At 36.2% G+C, this 26,687-nt stretch overlaps 1 protein-coding gene across 1 annotated transcript in view; it reads right to left on the reverse strand.

Moving 5' to 3' along the window:
• The window catches only part of si:ch211-51h4.2 (uncharacterized), a 134,764-nt gene extending 111,625 nt beyond the window's left edge, over nt 1-23,139 (reverse strand). The window contains exons 1-5 of the mRNA XM_053513605.1: nt 22,872-23,139; nt 20,053-20,094; nt 15,060-15,133; nt 14,797-14,865; nt 14,603-14,705 (exon numbers count right to left, since the gene is read on the reverse strand). Coding sequence (XP_053369580.1) covers nt 14,603-14,705; nt 14,797-14,865; nt 15,060-15,133; nt 20,053-20,094; nt 22,872-23,016 — 433 coding nt within the window. The 5' untranslated portion in view covers nt 23,017-23,139. The remainder of the gene's footprint in view (nt 1-14,602; nt 14,706-14,796; nt 14,866-15,059; nt 15,134-20,052; nt 20,095-22,871) is intronic.
• Between the last annotated feature and the right edge of the window lie 3,548 nt (nt 23,140-26,687).

The following is a 26,687-nucleotide window of genomic DNA, read 5'->3' on the forward strand; positions in this document are numbered from 1 at the left end:
TTGCTTTATTTACAGTACATTACATTCTGTTACAATGGTTTATTTTGGCACATTTTCCTCTAACACTCGTTTTGTTTGTTCACCTTTCCTTTTCTTGTGTTGACTGTATGCATGGTTCATTTATAATTCATCATCATATTCTTTTTATGGTTTATTACAAGTTCATCACAAAAGCTCATTATCCCTTCTAGTAAATAATAAAGCATACAAATGTGCTTGTAAAGAAGAATAAAGGAAATGCTTGCTTTGCTTGCTGGCACTTAAAGCTTGTTAATGGTTGAGAGGAACATTATTTACAGTTTATTTTTCCTGGGCTTTTCCAGAAGTCAGTGTCAGGCCAGGCAGTTGCGGGCAGAACCACGAGCAGGCAAGGTCAGAACAAGCAGCGAAAAAACAAACACAGATACAAACAGAAAGGTTAAAATCAGAATAACATGAATAACAAGAAACCAGAGTAAATAAGATAATATACAAATGGGCTAAGCAGTGAATGATAGACTAGTGAAACTTGTACATTCCAGTGTCTTCTTGTGCCAGTCCCAAGTCTGGATAAATGCAGAGGGTTGTGGCAGGAAAGGCATCGGACATAAAACATTCGCCAAATCAACCATGTGAATCATTAACAGGACTTCCATACCAGATCGGTTGTGGTCTGGATTAACAACAACCGACAGCAGTGCTGTTGACCTACAGGGTGCTGGTGGAAATTGAGCTACTGTTGGTCAAAAAAGGAGAGGAGGAAGGCGTGTTTGAAGCAGAGAAAGAGAAGAGGAAAGGCAAGAGTTTAGGACTGACGGTAGGGACTTTGCCAGGGAAGGCAAGAGGGTTATTGGACTTGATGCAAAGAAGGAACGTGGATATACTGTGTGTCCCGGAGACCAAGTGAAAAGATAGCAAGGCTAGAAGCTTACTGTAGGAGCAGGTTTAAAGTTGTTTTGGCAACAGAGAATACTTAGGCATCAAGAAAGGGAAAAGTGGACAAGGAGATTTGGTGGTGGAACGAGGAAGTCCGGGAGTGTACAGTATATAGAGAAAGAGGTTAGCTAAGAAGAAGTGGGATACCGAGAGGACTAAAGAGAGTAGACAGGCGGGTATATATATATATATAAGTATAGGGCGAGGTCGCAATGGCCAAACAAAGAGCATATGAGGACTTGTATGCTAGGTTGGACAGTAAGGAGGGAGAAGTGGATCTGTACAGGTTAGCAAGGCATAGGGATAGGAATGAAAAGTCTGTGAAGCAGGTTCCAATGATTAAAGACAGATGCCAGGTGGGTGATGGAAAGACGGAAGGAGTACTTTGGAGAGTTGATGAATGTGGAAAATGAAAGAAAACAAAGAGTAGAAGAAGTGCCTGGTGTGGAGCAGGAAGTAGCAAAAATACATAAGAGTGAGGTGAGGAGGGTGTTGAAAAGGATAAAGAGTGAAGAAGAAGTTGGTCCTAAAGACATACTGTACCTGTGTAGGTATGGAAGTGCTTAGGATAGGTGGTAGCAGCGTTTTTGACTAGTCTGTATAACAAGATCTCGAAGAGTAAGAGAATCCCAGAGGAATGGAGGTGAAATGTATTGGTGCCGATCTTTAAGAACAGGGGAGATGTGCACAGCTGTGGCAACTACAGAGAAATAAAGCTAATGCATTATTTGTTTTAAGGACGCTGATGAAGAAGTACAGAGAAGGTACTGTAATAGGGAGTTTCATTGTGTATTTGTAGATCTAGAGAAAGTGTATGGCAGAGTGCCGAGAGAGGAGCTGTGGTGTTGTATGAGGAAGTCTGAAGTGGCAGAGAGTATGTTAAAGTGGTGCAGGACATGTGTGAAAGCTACTGTATAAGACAGTGGTGAGATGTGGAGTAGGTGTGACAGAAGAGTTCAAGGTGGGAGTGGGTCTGCATCAAGGCTCGGCTCTGAGCCCCTGCTTGTTTGCTATGGTTATGGACAGAATGACAGCTGAGGTTTGACAAGAGTCTTCATGGACTATGATGTTTGCCTATGACATTGTGCTGTGTAGTGAAAGCAAGGAACAGAATGGAAAGGAATGAAGATTAGCCGTAGCAAGACAGAATACATGTTTGTGAATCAGAAGGACCCATTTGGAACAGTGAGACTACAGGAAGCAGAGGTAAAGAGGATGGTTCAGAGCAACAGAGAGTGTGGAAAGGAGGTGAAGAGGCAGGTTGGAACGGGTGGAGAAAAGCGTCAGGTGTGTTGTGTGATAAAGATTATCCGCAAGAAAGAAAAGGTGTACAAGACAGTGGTAAGATCAGCAATGCTCTATGGCTTAGAGACAGTGGCACTGAAGAAAAGGCAGGAAGCAGAGTTGGAGGTGGCAGAGATAAAGATGGTTTTAAGGATTAAGAATGAGTCCATGAGAGGGACAACCCATGTTAAATCTTTGGGAGATAAAGTCAGAAATGCCAGATGATTTGCTGTGCGGTTCCTTAAAATGGAACAGCTGAAAGACAAGGAAAAAGACTGTACATGTAGTGGTTGTATTTACGTAATATTAAATGCATATTCGCAATCTCACATCAATCATAGTCAAGCATGGGCATCTGTGAGCCAACACAAGCTAAAGGGGTTGGATAGCTCTTTACTGGAAGTGTTACATTGCACCATAATAATGTCCGAGTAGCGGTTTGAAAACATGTGGTCGGCGGCTTCATGTGCATTTAAGGAAGCATTTGCTAGCCTTGCATCCTCCCTAAATGGTAGCTGTTGCTGATGGGCAGGAAGTGCACATGATCAAATTAAGGGAAAAAATTGGGAGAAATAATCACTACTACATCTTGTTTTTTTTTTTGTTTTTTTTAACCAATCTTTCTTTTTTTTTTTTTGTAAGGCTGTGCACACAAATAATTTGCCTTATTTACTTATTCTCACCTCTGTACATGTGGAGTCTGCAGGTTCTGTCTGTGCTTGGTTGTTTCCTTCAGGTACTCTGGTTTATCCGCCTAAAGGCACACGATGCATCTTGTTTGGCATTTCCAAATTGCCCATAGTGTATAAATGGATGTATTTGTGCCCTGTGGTGAATTGGCACACCATTGCAGGGTGTTCCCTGCTTTGTGCCTTGAGCTTCCTGGGAATAGGCTTCAGACTCCCTATGACCCCACACAGAATTAGGGTTGTGGATGATGGATAGATGCCATCATATAAATAAGGAAAAGTATGAAGTAAGTCTTTCTTAGTCACATATAAATTACAGTGCAGTATTATTGGTCAGGGCACAGTCATAACATGGCCATGAGCAAACAGGGTAAACGGCCTTGCTCATGAGCCCAACTGTGTAGCTTGATGGTTCTTGGGCTTAAATCTCTAACTTTTTGATGAGTAAGCCAAAGCCACCAATGTTCTTAATGTGATGAATTAGAATAGCTACAGTATGGATTGATCTGCAGTGGCCTTTCCTGACATTGGCATCTAGCTTGATACAGATAAGAATAAAATGAGAGTCCTTCAAATTACTTTTTTCTATACTGAAATGTATTTTATTTGAAATTAATTTTGTTAGGTTTTATCACTTATACAAACGCCATAAGAAGACTGGACTTTTCCCCTTTTTCCCAGAGCACAGCATCACCTACAGACATACTGTAGGCTTCAAATCGACTTCAGGTTCTAGTTCAACCTCATACATTCATCTGTTTACTGATTGTGCACCTGAACTCAAACACTTACACACACGTGCAGAATCACACCATAAGAGGACTTTCAAAACTTCAGTCACATTGTGTAGTATGCAGTCTGTGCTCACTAATTCCAGTAATTACTAAGCTCTGATATTCTGTATGATGTTTTAATTTGGGCTCTGCTCCTGCTTCCCAGTTCCTGATTCCGTCCTGCCCTTTTTTTATTTTGCTGATCACACAACCCTTGCCTGTTTGACAATTTGGATTTTTTAATTCACATTTGTTTTGTCTGCCTAATACAAGTTTTGTCAAACTGCATTTGCCTTCTAAATTCAGTTCCATGTCTAGCTCATAATCTTCATTCCAGTTTATCTAAAAGGTGCTCGATGGATTTGAGGTCAAGCACCTGTACGGGCCAGTCAGGTTCTTTTATATTGAAGTCATTAAGCCATGTCTTTATAGTACTTACTATAAGGTATTGGGGCAAAGTCATATTGGAATAGAAAAGGGCCTTCCCCAAACTGTTGTCACAAAATTGGAATCAGCAATGTCCAAGATGTTTTTGTATGATGTAGCATTGATGTACTGCACTTCACTGGGCATAATGGGCCTGATTAAAATACCTGAATTCAATAATGAAGAGGCTGGACCAAACCCTTCTGTGTATCTAGGTATTTTTGGTATTAAGTATAAATAAAATCATATACTTAGTGAATATGTTCTTCTACAGATCTTTTACATAAAAAAGGATGAATTTAGTAGTTAAGAAAGCAGTTACTTATTCAGCACTGATTACCATTACCATGTGCCATAGCCATGACACACACAGTATAAAATAAATGGCATATCAAAGGCCATGGACTAGCTGGAGTCGTCAGCAGATGGAGCAGGGGTTAGATGCAGACACAAAAAAATTTTTTAGCAGACTAAACAGAGTACTTGATAGCAGAGGTGGGGAACAGTTATGGAAATTATTTCGGCAGCTCATCAGACCAGAAAGTAGCTACAACCATGGAGACATTACTACATTAGGGTCCCTTTCATGAAATGTAGGCTATAGATTTTTCATTTGATGTTCCCGCTCTGAACAGATTTGTGAACTGACAACATGGCAAAGAAAAATCAATGACAAAAGCATTTTATAAATGACATGCATAATAAAAAAGACATATGTTTTTCTCCCAGTGTCAACTTTTAAACTAAAGAATCCATGGTGCCTTTACTGATAAATTTATTGGTAATTTGATGCATCCATTTTAAATTGTCTTATTTTGCTTATAAATCAATGGTTAAGCATTAAAAATTAACTGTTGTTGCTATTTACTAAGGTAACTTTCTTATTTGGTCCTCGGTTTAATTAACTAGACCGTTATACACATTAATGCCTCAACTGGTAAATCACTTTACTCACACAAAAAAATCGTATGACAAGTTAAAACTGGTAAATAAAAATGGTCATAGTTTTTACATGATTTGTTTTTAATGATTTGTAATTAAAATTGTGTACAATCTTAACTAAAACGACTAAGTGTTAATCCAGTTAAGTTCCAAGCTTATATAACTGTTTACTATGGTTTAACTATGTCAAGCAAACAAATACCTCTTAGCAGAATGTGCCATAACTGATGCAAGTAATTGTCAAACATTTTAAAATGTAAATAAAAGCTCTACAAGATTTTAACCCTGTTCATCACTATGCCAATAGATTTCTTCCATTCTGCAAAAATCATAATGCAGACATCCTAAAGTGCATGTCATACCAAAAAAAGAGCACAGTGATTTTCTTGAGCAGTTGTCACTTTTCTACTTAGAGATGCTGGATGACATTAAGCCTCAAGAGAAGTGGGAAAAAAACGTTGCCTAGTTACAAAAAAAAAAAAAAACCAGACTACAATAGTGAAGCATGATAGAAAACCACTGTTGAGATACCCTTTGGGAAGATGCGCTGCATCTGAAGTCATTTTTGTCAAGGTGACTTTGTTATAGATATTTTTTTTATTTGTTTTATTATTATTCCTTTGAGAGCTTAGACCCAAAAAGCTACTAAATAAACTATTTTTGTGCTTGAGTTGAATGAGAAACATGCAAAAAAAAAAAAAAATGTTAGCAGTAGTTATAGCAATACAACCCAAATATTTTAATAAAATTAAAAACTAAAAGACCTTGAAATCACATGAGCCAATATTTTATTCATAATCTAACAAAAAAAACATAACTAATGTTAAAACTAAGAAACGTTCTAATTTTATGCACAGAATGCATTAAACCATTTCAAATTTGATGCCTGCTACATATCTCAAAAACGTTGGGGCTGGGGGATGTTTATTATGGTGTATATCTCCTTCTCTTTTCAAATTACAGTAGTTTAAAGACATCTGAATATTGAGGTATTGAGTTTCTGGAGTTTGGGTGTTAGAATTTGGTCTCATTCTTTCTTGATATAGGTTTCCAGTTGCTGAAGAGTATATGGTTGTCTTTGCAGGATTTTTTGTTTAATGATGCGCCAAATGTCCTTTAAAGGTGAAAGAACTAGACTGCAGGGCAGTTCAGCACCCGGACTTTTCTACTATGAAGCCATGCTGTTGTAATAGTTGCAGAATGTAGTTGTCTGAAACATTTATATACTTTTCAGCAGTCATAGTGCCCTGTTTGCACTTATGCACCACCATACCATCAGAAATGCTGGCTTTTGAACGCTGATTACACGCTGGAAGGTCTCCCTCCCTTTTAGCCAGGCGGACACGTTGTCCGTGATTCCAAAAGGAATGTCAAATTTGCTCTTGTCTGACCATAGAATACTATTCCACTTAAAAACAATCTGTTTTAAATGAGCCTTGGCCCACAAGGCCATCTCGACCATGTTCTCATATGGCTTCCTTTTTTGCATGATGAGTTATAGGTGGCATTGTGTTTATTGACAGTGGTTGATAGAAGTATTTCTGGGCACATTTGGTAATGTGAATGACATAATCATGCCGATGAGTGATGCAGTGTTGTCTGTGGGACCGAAGACCATGGGCATCCAAAAAAGTTCTTCGACCTTGTCACTCCGGTTTTCTTGAATCTTTTCATAATTTAAGGCGCTGTAGATGCTGAGATTTGCAAAGCCTTTGCAATTTGACTTTTATAGCTAATCATGTTACAGACCTGATTTTAGATGCTCTCCAAGCTGAATCTTTAAAAAATATATTTTTCAGCTTTTTGTTGCCCCCGTATAGTGAATAAAATGTTGGCGCTTTTTTTTATTATTATTTAATTTTATTCAAATTCAAAAACGTCCAAACTTTTCCGGAATTCGGGTTGCGTATATATATACACACACACTCACACACGTCCCTGTCTTATGAACAAGTTCCATTCCGGGAGAACGTTAGAAAATTGGACTGATTCGTAAGTCCGACAAAGTGTTACAACACCTTTGACACAAAAATACAATGTAAAGCATAAATAAAGAACACACAGGTTAGATGTTTTGGTTCCGCATGATACTCTCACAAGACTGCACCTCCAAATCACGAGGGGACTCATACAACCCGGTGATGCAGCTGACCTCGTTTAAAGGTAATCCGGGAAGACGTCGGCGGGGAAACGCTACTGTACATATTGTTTACTGCACGCTTTAACGGATGTTATTTTGCTTCAGAGCTGCTTCGACTGTAAACTCTGGTTGAGGATTTTCTGAATTTAGTATTATTCACCATTTTGACAGCTTTACAGGACAGCCATTTTCTATCATCGTGCTCCCGGACTGATTCATTGAAACCGGTAGACCGAGTCATTTCTCCTGCACACCTACATGCACACAGATACAATATAGCAGACTTTGGACATTTTATACTGTACTTTCACTTACACACAACTTTTTATCATCTTCAAGATACAAACATAAAGGAGCATGTCTAGGGCTAGAAACAACTGCAGTTTGTGGATTTCTCTGTTTTAAGTATATCTGAATTAGATTTTATTCAATCTATTTTAACTCAATCTGAATTAGTCAGAGTTTTTTATTTCAAGAGTCTAATCTGTCTAACCTGGCAACTCCAGTCTTCATCTTGCATTTGATGAGCTCACAAAATGACTCTGAATCACAATTTTAGGCATACCTGACCAGATTCTGGTAATTATGGATGGTTACCAGATGCTCACCTACAGACACTGCACCAAAGCCTAGCTCAAGGGGTGGATGCTGGTAAGCCCAGTCCCAGCAGGGTATACAAACATTTTTTGGACATCTTTTTTTCAGTGTAGGTTTTTTGATCACCTCACAAGGACAACCCTGCTTGGTTCCCACTATAAGAACATCAGGCACTTATAACTGGACATAGAAACTGGGGTTGACCCAGGACCATATCATAACTGGCTTGAATACAAATGAAGATCTGCCAAGAGGAGCTGGAATCTGTGGCTCTGGACAGAGAAGTCTCAGGTTGTTGCCAATCTCACCAGGAGAAGCACAGAAAAAAAAAAAATTAAAGGACAGGTACAGAGAGAATTTTGGATGGGGCAGCAGGGTGGCACAGGAGGTGGTGTTTCTGCTACACAGACTCAGTGTCTTGCATTTGTTTTTGAGGTCTGGAAATAGGTGAAAATGACTGTGTGAGTGTTTGTGAGATGCCTTGGCAAGAACTTTCCCGACCAAGGTGTATTTGTCCTCAGAGTGAAGCTGTAATAGACACTGGATCTACTGTATCATGACCCTGAAGTGCATGTCTTCATGACTAGAATAAAGTCATTATGGAACACAAACAGTTATGTGGTGTTTTAAAATCAACCTACCATATCATGGTATGTTTTATAATTAACCTATAACAGTAAAGAAATAATTAAACAAGAAGGCTTGATTAGACTTTTATACTAATCCACAGGATCTGAGAGTTTTACTTATTAGTTGAAAGCTCACTGATTTTTATATCTGTGTGTGATTTACACTTATTATGGGTCACATTACAGTCATTGATGATAATTAATGAGTCAAATTGGAACAACCCATAAATTTTCTCGTTTGTTGGTCTGCATTTAAAAAATGCACGTGTAGTCCATTAAAATGGCACTTAAAGGCTTTGCCTATATTCTTGTTCTTGATACCCAACCCATAGTATTTAGGACCTCCTTTAATATTTATTCTAAACACAATAACCTACCAGATCTTTTTGTTCTTGCCCATTCTGAACTTTAATTGTCACATAAAAATCCTCATTAAACTTCTTATAATCTTTATTTACACGGTCTAAAGTACTTTAAATAGATGGAATCAATTATGTATTACATAAGGATATCATAAAAAGTCACAAAAGCTAGAGTGTACAGTAATGTTTGCTGTAGATCTAACCAAGAAATACACCTCCAGACAGTCACTTTCAGACTGGTTGTAATAATAATAATAATAATAATAATAATAATAATAATAATTTCTGCAGATTCTGATTAAAATATGAGAAACATTTTTTACATTCAATTCAACATAGATTTAAAGCTACTTTATGTGCTCCAAATGCAACTAATGTCTCTATAAATGGTGCACCTTGAACCAAAAAATATTTATTTTGTCATGCACTTTCCACTGCCACCCCATGATGAATGAATATCTATTGCATATCACATTTTCTGGAACCTACACTCACCCTTACCATACTTAGCAGATAGCAGATGCACATTCTCTCCTCGGAGACATCCTTCTTTTTAATGGGATTCTTATCAAACTGCAACAAGCCGGTCTGTGCAGCCGGAGTGTGAACGCCTAATTGAATCATAGAATACCGAGCTGTTACGAAAGATATCTGATGACACTGTCAACCTGGAATATAAATTAAACAGGGCTCTGGCAACAGAAAATAGTGGTGTGCACATCACCCGGCTGTAATAAACCAAATCTTTAGCATTAACTTTTTATTTAAAAGTGCATTAACGCAGATAGGTTATCAATTTCAAGGATTTTACGAGTATAATAGGCCGCATGGCATGAAAGGCACCTTCATCATGTGCTAACGGCATAAAGCAGCACAGAACAAGTAGACCTGCTGAGGATTTACAGGGATGTAGGTGACTTTGTGGATGGAAAATCTATTCACTCCCACTAGTGTGGCTTTAGCTCATCGCGTCAGGAATGTGACTGCATTTATTTCACTCTATTTCCAAACATGGTCCTACTGATATAACCCCGGCTATTAAATTTCTTTCAAAATGAATTTTAGCACATGCAGTAAAATGAACTGACTTATGCTAGTTATTGAAGGCGAAAATATAAGACTTCCAATTAAGCCTTACTGTGACATACAACTCGTTGTGCAATAATGATCAAAAAGTTATTTATTTCTTTTTTTAATAAAAAGTTTTGCAAATTAATCATTAGTTATAGTCACACTTGAGGAAAGAAATGCTTATCTTTCTAAAAAAGTTTTTCTTTGATGGGATGCTGACTCTTACACTAGAAGTCATTCATTAAGCACAGAGAAGAATATGCTCCCTCAAAAATAAATAAATAAATTGGACTAATTTGAGCGGAATTATTCTAAGTTAATTTTGCACATGGCTTCAAAGCCATATCCAACTGCTGATGATTTTTCATTCTGTTGAGACAACAAAAGATGCGCCATGACCAACATCATGGTAAGGTCTGCTGAAACAAATCAATAAGACCATTTTTAATTTTCATAATTGAAAAAAAAACAAACAAACAAAAAACAAAACAGCATGTCACTGTAAAAAAGGATTTCTATACAGTATGTAAACCACATCACTGTGGCCCATGGATGTTACTATTTTAAATAGGTCACATGAGCCTCTCTGACAGATTTCAATATTTATTTTTGTAATCCTGATACTTTGTTTTCAATCACTGAATTTAGCTACAATATTTAGTCCTACTACGTTCTAGGTCCATAGAGCCCATATTTCTGACAAATTAATTCGCTTGAATTATAACTCGAGGTGGGCACACTGAGTTGATTTATGGCCACACTGTATGCTGTGTATTTTGTATTTCATTAATTTGTCAGGAGATACAGACATATTTAAATATAAATGCCAGGGAGAAAACGAAGGAGGAGAGCTATCAAACTGTCGAGGTGAATTATACATATACAGTCAACCACAGAATTACTGGCACTCCCAATAAAATGTGCAAAAATGAATATTTAAAATGGATAACACATGCAACGAGTTATATTTTACCTGCAAAACATATGGGGCCACTATATTTTTGTTTCTTCTGGAAAAAAAAAAAAACAACTGGATTTATTCCTGTAATGTTGAACAAGGTTGACAGAACTCAGAACTCAGAGAGCTATTGTGGATACGTTTCTTATTCAGATCATTTTAACCTTCTTTGTACTCTAGGAAAAAAAATTCAACTGAGGAGTTATTGCAAAAACATTGGTATGGAATGATTTGGGAAAACAAAATTATTTTGTTGAAAGATCCACAAATGGAAATACTTTAACCTCATGGCAGAGGCAACCTGAGTTTTGTGGACTTCTCAAGAAACAGCTCTTGAGTCTTATGTATGAATGTGCATATGCATGTAGGTGCAACCTGTTTATACATTGTTGCAAAGGCAGATCAGCAGTTAAGGCTCAGGGTTACTGCTTTGAAGGTTAACCGTTTCTCCTGCTCCGACTTTCTCTCACTTTCTTTTTCTCTCTCTCACTCTACACATGTAACTCTTGCTGCTTAAATTTGATCCCAAAACCTGGCAGTAAATGATTCTGTCCCTGAGAATTCTAGTTCTACACGAAGTTTCCTTCATCTATTACTACGTACCAAGGTTGGCCCTGCATGGATATTGTAAAGATTGCTGTGAGATTGCTGTGGATGGCATCACATGGACACCCTGAAGGTGGCTGTGGATGGTTTCACTTGAAAAAAAATGGAATTAATTGAATTGAAATTGGACCCAGTGGATTTCATAAACCTACCTCGCAGTTTATATATATATGTGTGTGTGTGTGCGCGATAGTGTAAAGAATGTGGTTGAATGCAGACATGATGTATACTTTCATTTCATAGAATAATAACATTGATCAGCATGATCAGCATAAAAGATGCAAACTACAAATAAGTCTTTCTAGTGTAACTGAAGATGTAACCCTTAAAAACTTAATTGCACCTGATCTGGATGGGAATCAGCCCATAGATTTTCTCCACCTAAAGAGACAACATCTATTTAGCCCATTCTTCTATTTAGCTTTTACACATTTTTTCTGCTAAAACAGGTCAGTTTCCAAAGCTTTAGCTTTTAGGCTAATACCATCAGTTCATAGATTGCTCATGTGTGTCACCTCTTAGATCAAAAACAATCCGAGAGCCGAGTCTCTAGAGTATATCTGCTGAGCATTCAGGAACCTTGATTTCAACTTTTGCTCTCTTCACTATTTCTATGTTGAAAGTCTTATTAATAATGTCTGACATTCACTATTGTAAAAAAGTGATTTAACATAAAAAGCTCTTGAAAAAAAAGACCATACATTTCATCCAATACTTTTTTTCCCAGTTAAACTCTATTGTAACTGTACAAACAGTGTCCCTCCTGACACCATAATGAAAACACAATCATAAAAACACAGAATCAACAAATTAACATCAGTGTCACTCTAAGCATAACCCAGCTGTTTCAATAATAAGATGTTTAATTTGTTTCAGGATGTTTTCCCTTTAATATTTAATACAGGAGCATAAAAACCCTTAGGGCTTTCGATTAAATCTTGTTTTCTCAGTATGTTTGCTTCTCTAACTGCTCTTATGCTTGAGTTGTATTCCACTTCATGTGCTATGTTGCTTGAGGCAAAAGCATCTGTTTAAAAAAGATAACATGAAAAAAATAGGTTATATTGTAACCAAGAATGCAACCACTGCTTTTCCATCTCACATTTTTTCCCTCTAATTTTTCTCAGTGCACTGGCTTTGAATTCACTTAGCTGTTGTTTTCGAACTCCTATGTATAGGAAATGTTTGGATAATCTTGCTAATTATCACTTTCAGCTTCTCAGGGTTCTGCTTAAATGATATCCTGTTGTGATATTGCATGTCATGTGCATCAGTAGGCCTTTGTCGAAACTGTATCACCAGCGGTAGCTATTCTAGATAATGTTCACAGAAAGAACATCCTCTTTCACGCTCTCTCTCTCTCTCTCTCTCTCTCTCTCTCTGACAGCACAGCCTTTCCCTCTGTATCATTCATCTTCATTAGCTAACCGCACCCTCCATGGCACGTCAAAAATACTTATTGCTTCTCCTTTGTGGGCCTCGGCTGAGCCTGATTAGTTAGCGCCGATGCAGGGAAATTTCAGCTCCCGTGCTCTGGCAGCGTGCTGTTAACACTCCCCTCAGCCCTCTTAATGAAAAAACAATACAGCCACCATCTGCTTCTCCTGACTCCACTCACACTTCTATGTGACTCACTACATTCATGGACGTTATGAGGATTCATCCTGTAATGAGAGAGATTTTTTTTTTTTACAGTAAAAAGAGAACAGGGGCATGTAGAAAGAAAACAAATACAACTGTAATTTAATTGGATGAGCAGTGTGGGTTGTTTAGCCTTCAGTCCAGACATGTAATGCTATTGCTAAAAAGATATCACACCACACAACGGAGGCCGTTTTACTGGTATAGCAAAATCATTTTTTTTGGGATATGTGTAATAAGGGTGTACCGTTTCTTTCTGATTATACTACTGATGAAAATTATTGTTTTTAAGTCTGCCCATTTCTAAAACGCTTTTAAAGTGTGGCCATAGTTTTAGTAAATTTTCCCTCCATGAGCTTTCCAAAATCTATTCTTTATATGTGATTTGTTATTTTAAAAGTGTAAAACGTGATTTTTATCACGAGGGTCTTGTATACAGTAATGCACAAGTCTATTCTGTGGAGGTTGCCAAAACATCTCCTATATATACATTACTAGCAACATAGTAACATCATAGAAGTAAATGATCAGTATTAATCTTCATTTATTTATTCTAAATTTGAGGAATTTTCTTGTAAAAATAAAAGGCAGATGGGAATATTATTATTATTATTATTATTATTATTATTACTATTATTATTATTATGCATGCCTGTAAAAAAGCATGCAAAAGGGCAAGGTTAAATTGAAATAAATTTTAATCAGTCCTGCTTCACAGTACCTGGACAAATGTGTTATGATCTTTCATGTCTGCTCCTTTAATTTGAATAATGAAAATTATGGCATTTTTATTACATAGCCTAACAGCTAAGACATAGCCTTCCTGTCTATTCATGTTTAAGACACTTTCAATTTTTAAGGTAAGGTAAGGCCAAAGCCTACTAGGTCATGTACTAGGTCATGTACTAGGTCATGTACTAGGTCATGTACTAGGTCATGTACTAGGTCATGTACTAGGTCATGTACTTAGGCTCAGGGTTTCTCTTGAAAAAATGAAACCAGATCTGGGTTTTCAAAAGGCGCAAACTTTTCTCTTTATCCTCTACCTACTTAGAATACATTGTAAACATTCAAGCACTTTATACTTGACCATCCACCTTCAAGCTAAACCTTTATACTGCTTAAGAAATCTTAGCTGCATTATTTCCTTTTGGGAACAACAGCTATCCTTAAAGGCCAGAGAATTTACACAGAGAGAGCAACTTGAGGCGTAACAGAATACAAGACGCATTGCTGGGTGCTCATTATCTAAAATTAGTTTTTAAGAAATATTTAGTGAATAAAGCAAGCCTTTTAGTAACCAAAAAAAAAAAAAAAAGCCACAAAAAAAGCACAATCTTTTGGCCCTGGTCCCCTCAGGAGTGTGTGAAATGTCTTTAAAGAAACTAAATCAAAAATCGAGTCTTTACTGCAATAGCCTTCAATGCATATGAATCCCATCAGTACTTTTATCAGCTCTTTATTCTCAGATTGTGTCTCAGAAGTAGGCCACTTTGGATAAAGGTCTCTGCCAAGATAAATTAATCAGTAAAATCAAATTAATAGTGTAGCACTATGTCAACGGTGTACCTGCATCTTCTATATCCTCCATCTCTTCTATGTCCTCATTGTCTGAAACAGGAGATTCCAGTGGGCTCACGTTCTGCATTAATATTCGTTCCGGCTCTAGAGGCTGCAATAGAAAGCACCTCCTGTTGAGCCATTATTACTCTTTCAGGGTTCAGCTGCTGCTAATAAATTTGAAAAGCATAACTCAGTAGTACCTTTACTGACTCCAACTGAGCGACTCGACATCGCTGGAGCAAATCCACAAAGAGGTAGATGAGCAAAGCCTGGACAGGGTAAACAAACTAGACTTGAAGTTTCACATTTGTTTATATGAAATATAATAGTAATCAATTTTTGATAAATTGCTATACAGAGCAAATTTAAACATTTTATATGATTTTCTAATTGTAAATATAAGTAAATTATAATGTAAATGACTAATGGTAACTATTGATGAGTATATAACCCATCTTCTTACCTGCATAAAAAAACCAATGAGGAATGAGACCAAGAAGGGAATGGGTCCAGAACGAGCAATCGTCACTGGTAGTCCTATAAAACCACATTCATTTCATCAATGTAGAACTTACTGTTTGTATTGTACTTAAACAAAAAAGTGATACTCCAGGGATTTAATAATGCACTTGAACAAAACACTAGATTTCACAAAGCCTTGTGTGACGGTAACATCCTTCCAAGTGCCATGGTACTTACACTGACCCTGCTATAGTAAGTGTATCTGCAGTGCCATATTCTCATTTTTCTACTACTATCCAAATGTTAATACACAATACTTTGGTGCTTATACTATAACATACAAGTAGTATGTACTGTACTAACATATCTAACATGATACAGTATGTACAAACATAGCATGTTACAGTAGATACCTAATTAACTTTGTTAGCTGCAGTGGATCTCTATTTCATTTCCAATCACCACGTATTGCAGTGCACACCATTGTACTACCACAGTACCCAGTGAAGTGCCACAGTACTGTACCTACCATGGTACTCTATAAGGTCCTATGGTGCCTAAAATGGTATTGCCTGGGGTAACATTGTCTGGTGCTTAATATAGTAATTTCTAAAGTACAAAGGTATTCCTATCATATGCACTATAGTTCATCATAGTACACTATACTACATAAGATAGTAAAAATGGGGAGCTTTTGTAAAGGACTTTTTAAGAAAAGGGTAGCTTTTGCTCATTATACTGCACATCACAACAGACAACCTTTCTCTGCAACTTTAATGGCTTGTATAATGTATGTACATAACCCAATATTTATATAACCAATTTAAAAAAAAAGTAGAATGTGTTGTTAATTAATATGTTATCCATTGTAATCGTTGTGCAATTGCTATTGTACAAAAGGAACAAAACAGCACTGCTGTTTTAGAAAAATGACCCATTTTAATGTGGTAACAGGAATAACTCCTGTCTGATGTTGCTTATTATTCTTTAACAGCATGCTTTTGTCAAGTTCTATTCTGTACATAAAAGAGGACATGATGTTTCTGTCTGTGTAAATTGTCCAGAAATTGACTCAACATTAAGGCATTTCATAGGAGTTGAATTACTTGCACTGGGACAAAATGAGAAGTGAACTATTAAAGCCTACTAAATACAGAATAGCCAGAAATGGCCTAAAAATTTTGCCTTTTTTTGTGGCAGTGTCTTTTTTATGGTAAGAAAAGCATAATTGAATAATGTCAGAATGAGAAGTGTGTTCTAAGAAATATTAAATCTTCCTGAATGTGGCATAGTTACATTCAGTCCAGCATGTAATTGCACTGCCTTATAAATACATATCTGGTTTTTCACAGCTCATAAAACTCAGTATATATCATTAGCCATGGAAAAGACTGCCTTGTTGAAAGTGCACACAGACATTTTGTTGAACTTTCTGTCTGACGATAATGTCCATAGATTTTATTTTGCCATAACCGATTACACCTGGCACCTGAATTATAATTCATGTCAAAGGGTTTATTATGAAAGCAGGTGACAACTGGAGTAAAAAAAAACGGGAGTCGTGTCAGATGTGTCTAACGATAAATATTACCTATAATTTTCTCCAGTTCTTTGTTCTCGTTTAGAATAGTGAATCATGACTTGGATTATTTAAACGTCGCAAGAGGAGGGGAACACATCCTGAGATGTAACGTGTAAAATTTGTAAGTAATGAGGTGTTTTTCTGCTATAATCAGCTACTTCTGATTACCAATCAGACTTGATGTGAATGAGTCTGAAAGACATTTTAATCAACAATTCTTTTAGTGCTGATGCTCAACATACAATCACATTTGCTGCACTTATACTGAGGTCTATAAGGTTTATTTTTAGTTCCAAGGACTAATTACGCTTCATGAGTAACTGAAATCCTTTACCTCAGGGACGTCAAACTTAAATTTCGCTAAAATGTTTGCCAGCATTTATGTGTGCCCTTGAAGGACAAGTAGCTAAAGGACTTAGAAGGTAGATCTAAAGACACTGAAAGTTTAGACAGTGAGAGAAGACATATGTGAGAGTAATTATTGACAAGTGACTTTCTGGGGCTTAAGGGAATTGTAGTGGTGCACCCCTATGACGCTACCATGACAAAACTTCCATTATCACCACCACTCCTAATGTGCAGCTCCAAAAGTACAGAACTATTTTAGAAGGTGGTCCTATACAGCCAAGGTAAACATATTTTTACTAGCAGTGGACCTTTTGTGGGTATTCTACTCTTATAGAGTATGGAAAGCCAGAGGGAGAAGAAAACCAATGGAACGATCTCCTCCTGCAAGCTACCAGATGGAACACAAAAACAGGGTGAAAGCCACCACAAAGCCAGCAGTGTAACAAATTCCAAGGTAAGCCAGAAGGAAAAGCGATATCCACCACAGAGCAAGCGAGGAAAGAGAAAGTCTCCAAAGGACCAGAGGGAGAAGCAATAGCGGTAGCTCAGTGGTTAAGGCATTGGACTACGGTTCGGAAGATCCCAGGTTCAAACCCCACAACCACCAAGTTGCCACTGTTGGGCCCTTGAGCAAGGCCCTTAACCCCCAACTGCTCAGATGTGTAATGCGATTAAAATGTAAGTCGCTCTGGATAAGAGCGTCTGCCAAATGCCTAAATGTAAATGCAATATCCTCCACAAAGCCAGAGCGATGTTCTCCATGAAGCAAAAGGAAGAAGTTACATTGTGCGTGAAGGAAAAGTGGAGATCGATGTTTTGTGTGAAGCAAGAAGGAGCAGTGTGCAATGCAATGCAAGGGAGAAGCAAATTCTTAGCAGGGCAAGGAGGTGGAGCAAGCGGAGCCAAACGATGTAGTGATGTCCGAGGCTGAGCAGGAAAATTAAATGATGCTCAGGGCAAAGCAATGAGCCACAAAGATTTTCCATGCAGGCAAAGTGGGACATTCTCATTGGAGCAAGGAAATGGAGCAATATATGCAGTGGTGAGGTTCTGGTTCATGATCCCCTTCTTATAATATTTCCTGAGAAGCGTATGGTGTCAGGCCAGTCCCACATGGCAATGGATCACTTTTCCTATCACATTACATAACCCTGAGAAAATATGTGCTGCATCCATGTTCTTGTCAAGCTTTCTGTTACAATTAGGAGGCGAAGTTCATTAATCCAAGTGTAGACAAAGAACCGGACAATAAACATAAAAACAAGCAGTACATAAAGCATGTGACACAAGGCAGGGAACATAAGTAGCATAAGATATTAAGAGATTAAGAACTATATTGCATACTTGATGGTTTTATGTAATGAGAGATATATGCTGAGGATATGCATCCATATTGCCTAGTTAATCAATTTAAAATTAAATATTTAATTAAAAGTCAATGTCATTCCATTGCTTTACATCCCACTTTAGTCCAAACTTGCGAAGTAAACCATGACTGCGAGACCATATAATGACTGGATAGTTTTGAACTTAAGTGCCATGAGGAGCGCTGTTATGCCCATATATTGTCTGGACTGGTCTCCACAGAGGTTCAAGCATAAAAGTTTTCTTTTTTGCATGTATGTAAATAAGAACTCATGAGCAACAGCAATGTTTTTCATTGACTATTTTTTTAAATGTCATGAATAGTAATATTTCACCCTCATTTTGTCAGGTATAAAGTCAGAGAATACAGCCCTGGAAGTTGTTGGTAAGCATGAAAGTGGTTAGCAAGAGCAACACACCACCTCCGTTTGTACACCTTGCAGGCGTACTGTATAGTTGTATGTAATGACAGATTGGTGTATAATTAGACTTTAATATCAGCTGGCATGAAGCTTAATTATTTATTTAGACCTATTGCCTGACAAAATGTTTGCAGCAGAAGTAGAAACCTGATTTATTTTGGTCTACTGATTATTTCAAAACCAGGTTTTGAATTAATTTTTTTGTAAAGGTTTATACAGTACATCCAAAAGCAAATGTATATAAATAAGACAGTGTTCCAGGTATTTTACACATATTTCATTATTATTACATGTACAAAATATTCAAATAATGTATTAACATAGAAATAATGATAGAAATAACTAGTCTTTAATCTAGTCTTTTTCAGCAACCCATAGTTTAAAACACAAATACAGTGGAACCTCGGATTACGAGTAACGCGGTTTACGAGTGTTTCGCAAGACGAGCAAAAATTTTTAATATTTCTTTACTTGAAAAACGAGCATTGTCTTAGTTCACGAGCACCGAGTATCATGTTTCACGCATGCGCTTCTTGTTTTAACACCGAGCGTCACGTCATCACAAGTGAGCCAACGTTTTTTTTCTCTCTTGCAGTGGAATTGTGTGTGTGTGTGTGTGTAATGTGCATGTGCACACACACACACACATTAACGGATAGACCGTTTTTATAACCGTTTAAAAATTAGCAAGGAACATTCCTATTCACACTCACGTGAGCACATACTAAGAGGATCACTGCTGTAAGTAAAACAACAACAACAACAACAAAAAAATTAAACAGCTCCTCACCTTTCACCAAAACAATCGCGACAGAGAGGAGTTTGTGTGTTTGTTTGGCAACCTGTGTGTGTGTGTGTGTGTGTGTGCACGCACATTTTACACACACACACCCTGCGTGCACTAACGAAAACACTTATCTGTCTGGATTTATTTAAAAATTTTAAGGTAAAGTACAGTTTAATTTGTTTTATTTTTACTTTATATTTTGTATTAATTATTTTTATGTATTTATTTTTTTGGGCTGTAGAACGAATAATTTAAGTTTCTATTATTTCCTATGGTAACATTAAATTTGGTTCACGAGTGTTTTGCAATACGAGCCCACTTCCGCAACCAATTAAGCTCGTAATCCGAGGTTCCACTGTACATTGTCGATTTTTCTAACCAGTATCCATGGGGTAGGAAAACTTTCTCCTCATAATTGTATAAAAGTATAATTGCTTTCCGTTTTAAAGGGTTAATGTGTATTGATTGTGCATTCTAGGATTGTACTTGCCTAAAATTCCAGTTCCCAGAATAGTTGCCACTGTTAAAAAATCTGTAAAAAAGAGAGAAGTGCTCACTCAATAATTAAAAATATTCAAATTAATATATCCCACAGGTATTCTAATAAAGACCTAAATAACTAAATGAACACAGCCAAAGTAAACATGCTATTATTATTGTTATTATTATTATTGATTCTATTACATATGAATACAATAAACACAGAGAAGAAAAGAACAGCTGGATCAGTTTTCTGTGCTGTCACCAATATAGCTTTTTGTGTATTTTCAGTGAGAGAGAGAGAGAGAGAGAGAGAGAGAGCCTCTAAGGCCAGGAAAAGGATTGGCCCCAATTAAACCCAACTCTGAAATTCGGATTTTAAAATACATTGCGGTTGCACACACTTGATGGAATGGAAGTGCACTTACAGACAACAGGCACCAACATTATGATTCGGAAGCCATGTCTCTTTAAGGTTTAAATTTGTCATGTATTTGAACATCTTCTCTCTGACCTAATTAAAATGCAACCCAGAACTGCTCTGGACTAAAATAATAAGATGTCACTGATCAACTGTTTACTAAAAGAAAAATGTGGATCTTGCAGATGCGAATATTAAATTGATGTTGCTAAGAACACATTCACAAAACCTTCCTGAACCATCACCTGCTTTCACACTTGTTTTTCTGACACTTCAGCAGGAAAATGAACGAAACATCACACACTAAAGTGATATAGTGAGATAACAAAGCAAGCATTTTGCAAAGTAAGTGTGTAACAGGCTTTAAGAAGCTCATCCATTGGGACCTCTAATTTACACCCACATTCCCAGTCAAAATGATTGATGACAATGTGAGAAGAAGCAAAGTAACCATAATGGAGCTTTAATGACACTTATATTGGTTCCTCTGGCAGACTTCCAACTTGAGTGACATCTTTATTTCTGTTTAATTAAGATGCCACACAAATTCTGTAGGACTATGCAGTTTTACCACAAAGTATTTCTGAGCAGATTTCTAATGGATCCTTGTTTGACCTTTACTGGACATGTCCAGGAAGTACAGTACATGTGATATTGTGCTGCTTCTACCATAGTGTGGAGGAATGCTGTAATCTGATTGTTCAGAAGGTGTGCATTAATTTTGTCAAACAACACAAATAGTTATGGCTGTAACACGAATATTAATACTAACGTGCTTAATCAGAATTTCAAATGTGTATGCTTTATTTAACATTTATGCATGGTTTCGTGCTTAAACACTTGAACAGTTATGCTTTGTGGTATAGTAATACCATGCTTTAAATCATGCTGTTATAAAAAATTATTTAAGCGCTCAAAACCATTTTATGTCATTATTGTTGTGTGTTATTTCTTATTTAACTTGTGTGTATTATGGATAATGAATGTTGACAGTGCAGCCCGAATTGCAGGTTGTTATATGATAAAATAAAAGACAGCACTTCCAGAGAAAGAAACTTTACAGGAAGAAAATAAACAAGTAAACGTATAAGTGAATTTAACTTTCATGAAGTGCAAGTGATGAGACTTAAGATGAGTTTGAGTTTTTTTTTAAACATGAAAACATTGCTGTAGTTTAAATCCAGGAAAACCAATTATGCACCACCGAAAATTCAGCAGCTCGAGAATCAGGATTCTAAACCTCAAAACGTCCTGGTTAGATGACTCAATATTACCAAATGTAACGGACCTAGAGAGCAAGCCAATATGAAGCCAATGAGAATTGGTCTGTGCTGTAGGGCCTTTGGTGGCCTTCATCAGCCTGTAGAATGTGTGGGTTCAAAACCCCTATAACATCTTGGCAAAAACACCCATTGTCACCAAACTCCACAGGTTAATAGGACACTGAAACGAAGCCAATAAGACTGACCCATGCCACTGGAAATTCAAATGTCTGAAGAACATGCCACAACATCATTGGGGCACAAGAAACAGGCTACAGAATGGCCTGATTCTAAACCTACGTTAAGTCGCACTGTCACCATTACTTAGTAGTAGAGTACCCGGAGGAAAGCATGGCGAGAACATGCAACATGGCGGAACTTAAACCCTCAACCCTGAAGATGCAAGGCCACCTTGCTAACTACTGGACCACCTGCATGCAATCTGCTATTCTCTGTAAGCACACATACAAGCAGCATACATGATTCCAATAGAAAAGAAAACTTTTGGAAACACTGAGTTTTATAAAATATAAAATCATTAATCTCACATTTTGCCCATTCTGATGATTTGCTGTGAATAGAACCAGATGCTGATGGATTGCACTGCTTCCACACGCTATGTTAATAAGATAATACCAGGAATAAGTAGGTGTAAATGTGTTTATAATAATATGGTCAGTGAGTGTAGACTGCGACTGAGAAGTCGTGACCTGGTTATGTACAGTATATACAGGGGCTACACTTGGCCACGGCGCAGGAACGTGAGGATCTACTCCAGCGGCACAAAGATGTTTGTGCACGCCCACTTTATACGTCACTTCCGCATTGAACCGCTACCGTCTGAATGACTCGGACTGTTCTTTAGCTCTTATTATTTAATGCGGTTAGTGAGAAATAAATGTCCGCGAATGCAGACACAGTGCTAAATACTGAAGAATTCCATTCGCTGTATATAGTTGACTCACATTTAGTGATATTTGATAAATTAGTTTTCCTGTTTAGCTATACAGTACCTGTCTGACAGTTCGCGCTTGTGTTAAGCATGTTTGCAGTGTGAAATCGTGCATGTTTTATGCGGCCGATGTGATGTGCTGTGATGTGATGTGATGTGATGTGCTACGCACAGGCTGATGTTCTGGTACTTACAGCACTGTAGATAAATAAAGCTCCTCTTCCAGGGCTGCTCGTGCTGTATCCGCGCTCCTCTGTAACTCACCGGCGATGATTCTCTCTCTTCACTGTTCTCCGCCATTGCACTGCTGTCACACACTTCCTCCGCAGTAGTCTTCATCCCACAGCTTTAATTTAGCGATACTGGTGTTTTTTTTTTTTTTTTTTAACTCCCGCTGTAGTCGTGTCCTTTTAAGCTAGCAGTGTGCTCGGTCTGAACGGAAGCTGCGTCCCAATCCGTGTAGAGCCGCAGGCCTGGAGCACCTCTGGTATTAAACTCACTGCAGGGACTTACTCCTGTCCATCTTCCTTTTTCCTCCCTTCTTTCCTTTCTTGGCAATTTCCTTATTAAAGAAAATGATAATTAATCATAACATTTTTTTTTATTTTTAATAGGAATTTTTAGAAATATATATATATTTTTAAAAACATGAATTCTACAATTCTATATTCATTCATATATATATATATATATATATATATATATATATATATATATATATATATAAGAGGGTTTATTCATTCATACATTTAGATAAATTAATTGTTTCATTAGTTAATATATTTATTAGTTAATTAATTTATTAGTTTATTTATTATTATTATTATTATTATTATTATTATATATATTTTTTAAATTATATTTCTTTCTTTCTTTTTACAAAGGAACCATCATCCTAACATTTTAATTGTGTTAATTCTTTTAACTGGGATTAATTCACAAATTCTTTTCTCCTTTTTTTTTTTTTTTACTTCCCTATTTAAAAAAAGGAAACATAGCCCTAACATGTTAATTGTGTTAAATTTTTAAACATGGATTCTTTCTTTCTTTCTTTCTTTCTTTCTTTCTTTCTTTCTTTCTTTCTATGTAAAACATATTGTTAAGAAAGATTTCAGGCACATTGTACTGTAATGTAAGTCATGTTGATAAATGTGCATATATTTAATTTTTAACAGTAAGATTCATTATTTCCCTCCTGACAAAGGTTTTAATTTCATTAAAACACAGACTGATTAAAATATTTCACATTGGTAAAAATAATTCCACAGTAATAGACATAACATTAATGTCATCATTGCCAGTTGTTGCTATGGCAGTGATTAAGTAAAGGAACTGATCAACCATCCATCTAAGACACCCAGAACTTCACATAATAAATGCTTTACTGAATCCTCAATTTCAGCTTGTTAAAAACTTGAGGACGGTTAAATTTTTCTATACAAATCTGCCATTGACACTGGTATTGCTTAAAATAGTATATATTGGAAGCTTGTTCATATTTTTTTTGTTTCCACACATTGGCTTCATTTATCAAACTGAATATGAAGGAATTTAACTGTAAATCATACACAGGGGCATTCACACAATAAATGTGATATTTATAAAAAACCCAATTAATTTCCAACACACACACACACACACACACACACACACACACACACACACACACACACATTTTATACCACAATATAGTTCAAGAAAGTATTTCTTGTAGACAATGTGTAACTGGTGTGACTTAATGTACTGTATTGTCATATAGGTTTCAATAGCTTTAAGTTTTGTGAACCACCTGGTTTTATATTAAAATCTTGAAAGATATCCAATCATAAATTCAGTCAAATAAAACTAACAATTAAATTGAGTAAAAAAAAAAAAAAAAAAAAAAACACTCTATAATCAGAAGAGTTAGTCTGTGCTTATGGTAACTGTTGCGCTGCAGTGGCTCATGAGGTTCTTTTCCTCTCATTTAGCCATTAGTTTCATGGCCATACTATACTTTACATACTGCAAAGTTCCTAAAGATACAAGAAAAAAATTGGTTGCGAATGCAAATTTTAAAGAAATAGGGTGGCTCAAGACTTTTCAGATATTTTAATAATATTTTAAATAATGATAACATACATAATTGTATTTAAGGTGGCTGCCTACATTTTAATCAAAATAAGGTCAATAAACGGGGTAATACATAATGATGTAATTACTGGATATAACCCACTAGAGGGGCACTAGGGGCATTGCCCCTAGTGGGGCAAAGTGTCAGTGCTAACTACTAAGTCACCGTGCTGTCTCATAATATGGTATAAATTATTTTTGTAATTAAACTAAACATTTTTATTTGCAGTAGCTTTCCATCCAGGTTTGGTTTGGAAGAGTTGTTCATGCAGCAAATAAAAAAATTAAATATATATTTCAGGGTTATTTTAAAGGAGATTCAGAAAAGAATACACACTTTATAATTATTTATTTGCCATTTTTACAGGGGAAAGAAACATGCAGTAGCAAGATGACAAAAAAATTAAAGGAATACAAGATACAAAATTAGTCTTCATGTAGATGATTTATTATTATTATATCTTCAGGACTCATATAATTAATTACAGAAACCTTTTACAGTAATAATATATTCTTCAAGGATTTCATTACGCAATAAACTGGAATACATCAACTATATTGTCAGACTCTGAGGATGCCTGGGATTCAGCGGCTCAAGACTCCCCATCCCATTCCACATGTGCAAGATTAAATATTAAGGTATCAATATTTTCCCTAGACTATCAGAGACTTTTAACCCCAATTATACCCCTGTGTTAAAGAAGATATAAAACCATTTCAGTTGTTAGACCCAGTTCCCAATTTTGTTCAGTGGTAAAATCACTAGTGTTAAAATAAAAGTCCTACCTCAAATTAGCAATTTGTTTCCATTGACACCTCCAGACAAATGGTTTGCATAATTTCATACAAAACACACATTTTGTTTGATTCACTTTGTGCAGTTGAATTAATTCAGGCTTGAAACTAATTCTTAAATTACTTTAGTTGTTTTTATACAGTAGGTTAAGGTTTCCCCCCAGATTAGAATTCATTAGATATTCAACATGTGTTTTAGGTTTCTTTATACAAAAAGCTTAAAAATATATAATTATTGTTAAACTTCAATTAAACATACTTTAAGTAGCACTTGACTAGTGTGCATATCTAAATTCATCAGGACCATGGTAATCCTTATAATCAATATAATGATATAAAATACTGTACATTAATAGGGCATTTTTATTGGTCATTTTATGCGACAAAAGACAAAGAGAAATTACAGACGTTACACATTACAGAAATCAGTTAATTAATTAGTTGTCATGTAGTCAATCATTTTATCAAAATTATTTAGAGAAAAGGAACATTACAAATTATGTTAATTAACCATGTTATCAAAAATTATACTGTCATATTTTGTGCCTGTGTTAATTAAGAGCTGTGTGTTTTATTACTGTTCCACAGACAGAAAGAATATTACATCGTTTAATTTACAATTTGATTTCACATGTTCAAAAGAGAAAAAAAATCATGCAATCTTAATTGCATTAATCATTTGAACACCACATATATATGGTACAGCACAGGAACACTTACATCAAGTAAGCACATGGTAATTTCAATAAACAGCCAACAGAAACACAAATGAAGCATTATTGCAAATGTGCTTTCATTTCTTTTGACCTAATGTTAATAAAATGTATATTTAGACTTCATACTTACTAATACAGTTTTAAAAAAGTATGTGTATAAAATTAACCCCAAGTGTAATATTTTTTTTTTTTATCTAAGCACTCCACAGTAATTTTGGCCAGGATTAGAAATTTTAGATCAAGTATTACTTTGTGTATTTCAATAAACATTTAAAAGTAACACAACCAGCAACTACAAATAATCATTTGATTGAAGGCATGTTAATAATTTAAAGTTTATGGCCAGTCTAAATTCCCTTAAGCATTCCTAAATCTCCTACTTATCAA

Source organism: Clarias gariepinus, chromosome 15, assembly GCF_024256425.1.
Source record: "Clarias gariepinus isolate MV-2021 ecotype Netherlands chromosome 15, CGAR_prim_01v2, whole genome shotgun sequence".
NCBI classification, from domain to species: domain Eukaryota; kingdom Metazoa; phylum Chordata; class Actinopteri; order Siluriformes; family Clariidae; genus Clarias; species Clarias gariepinus.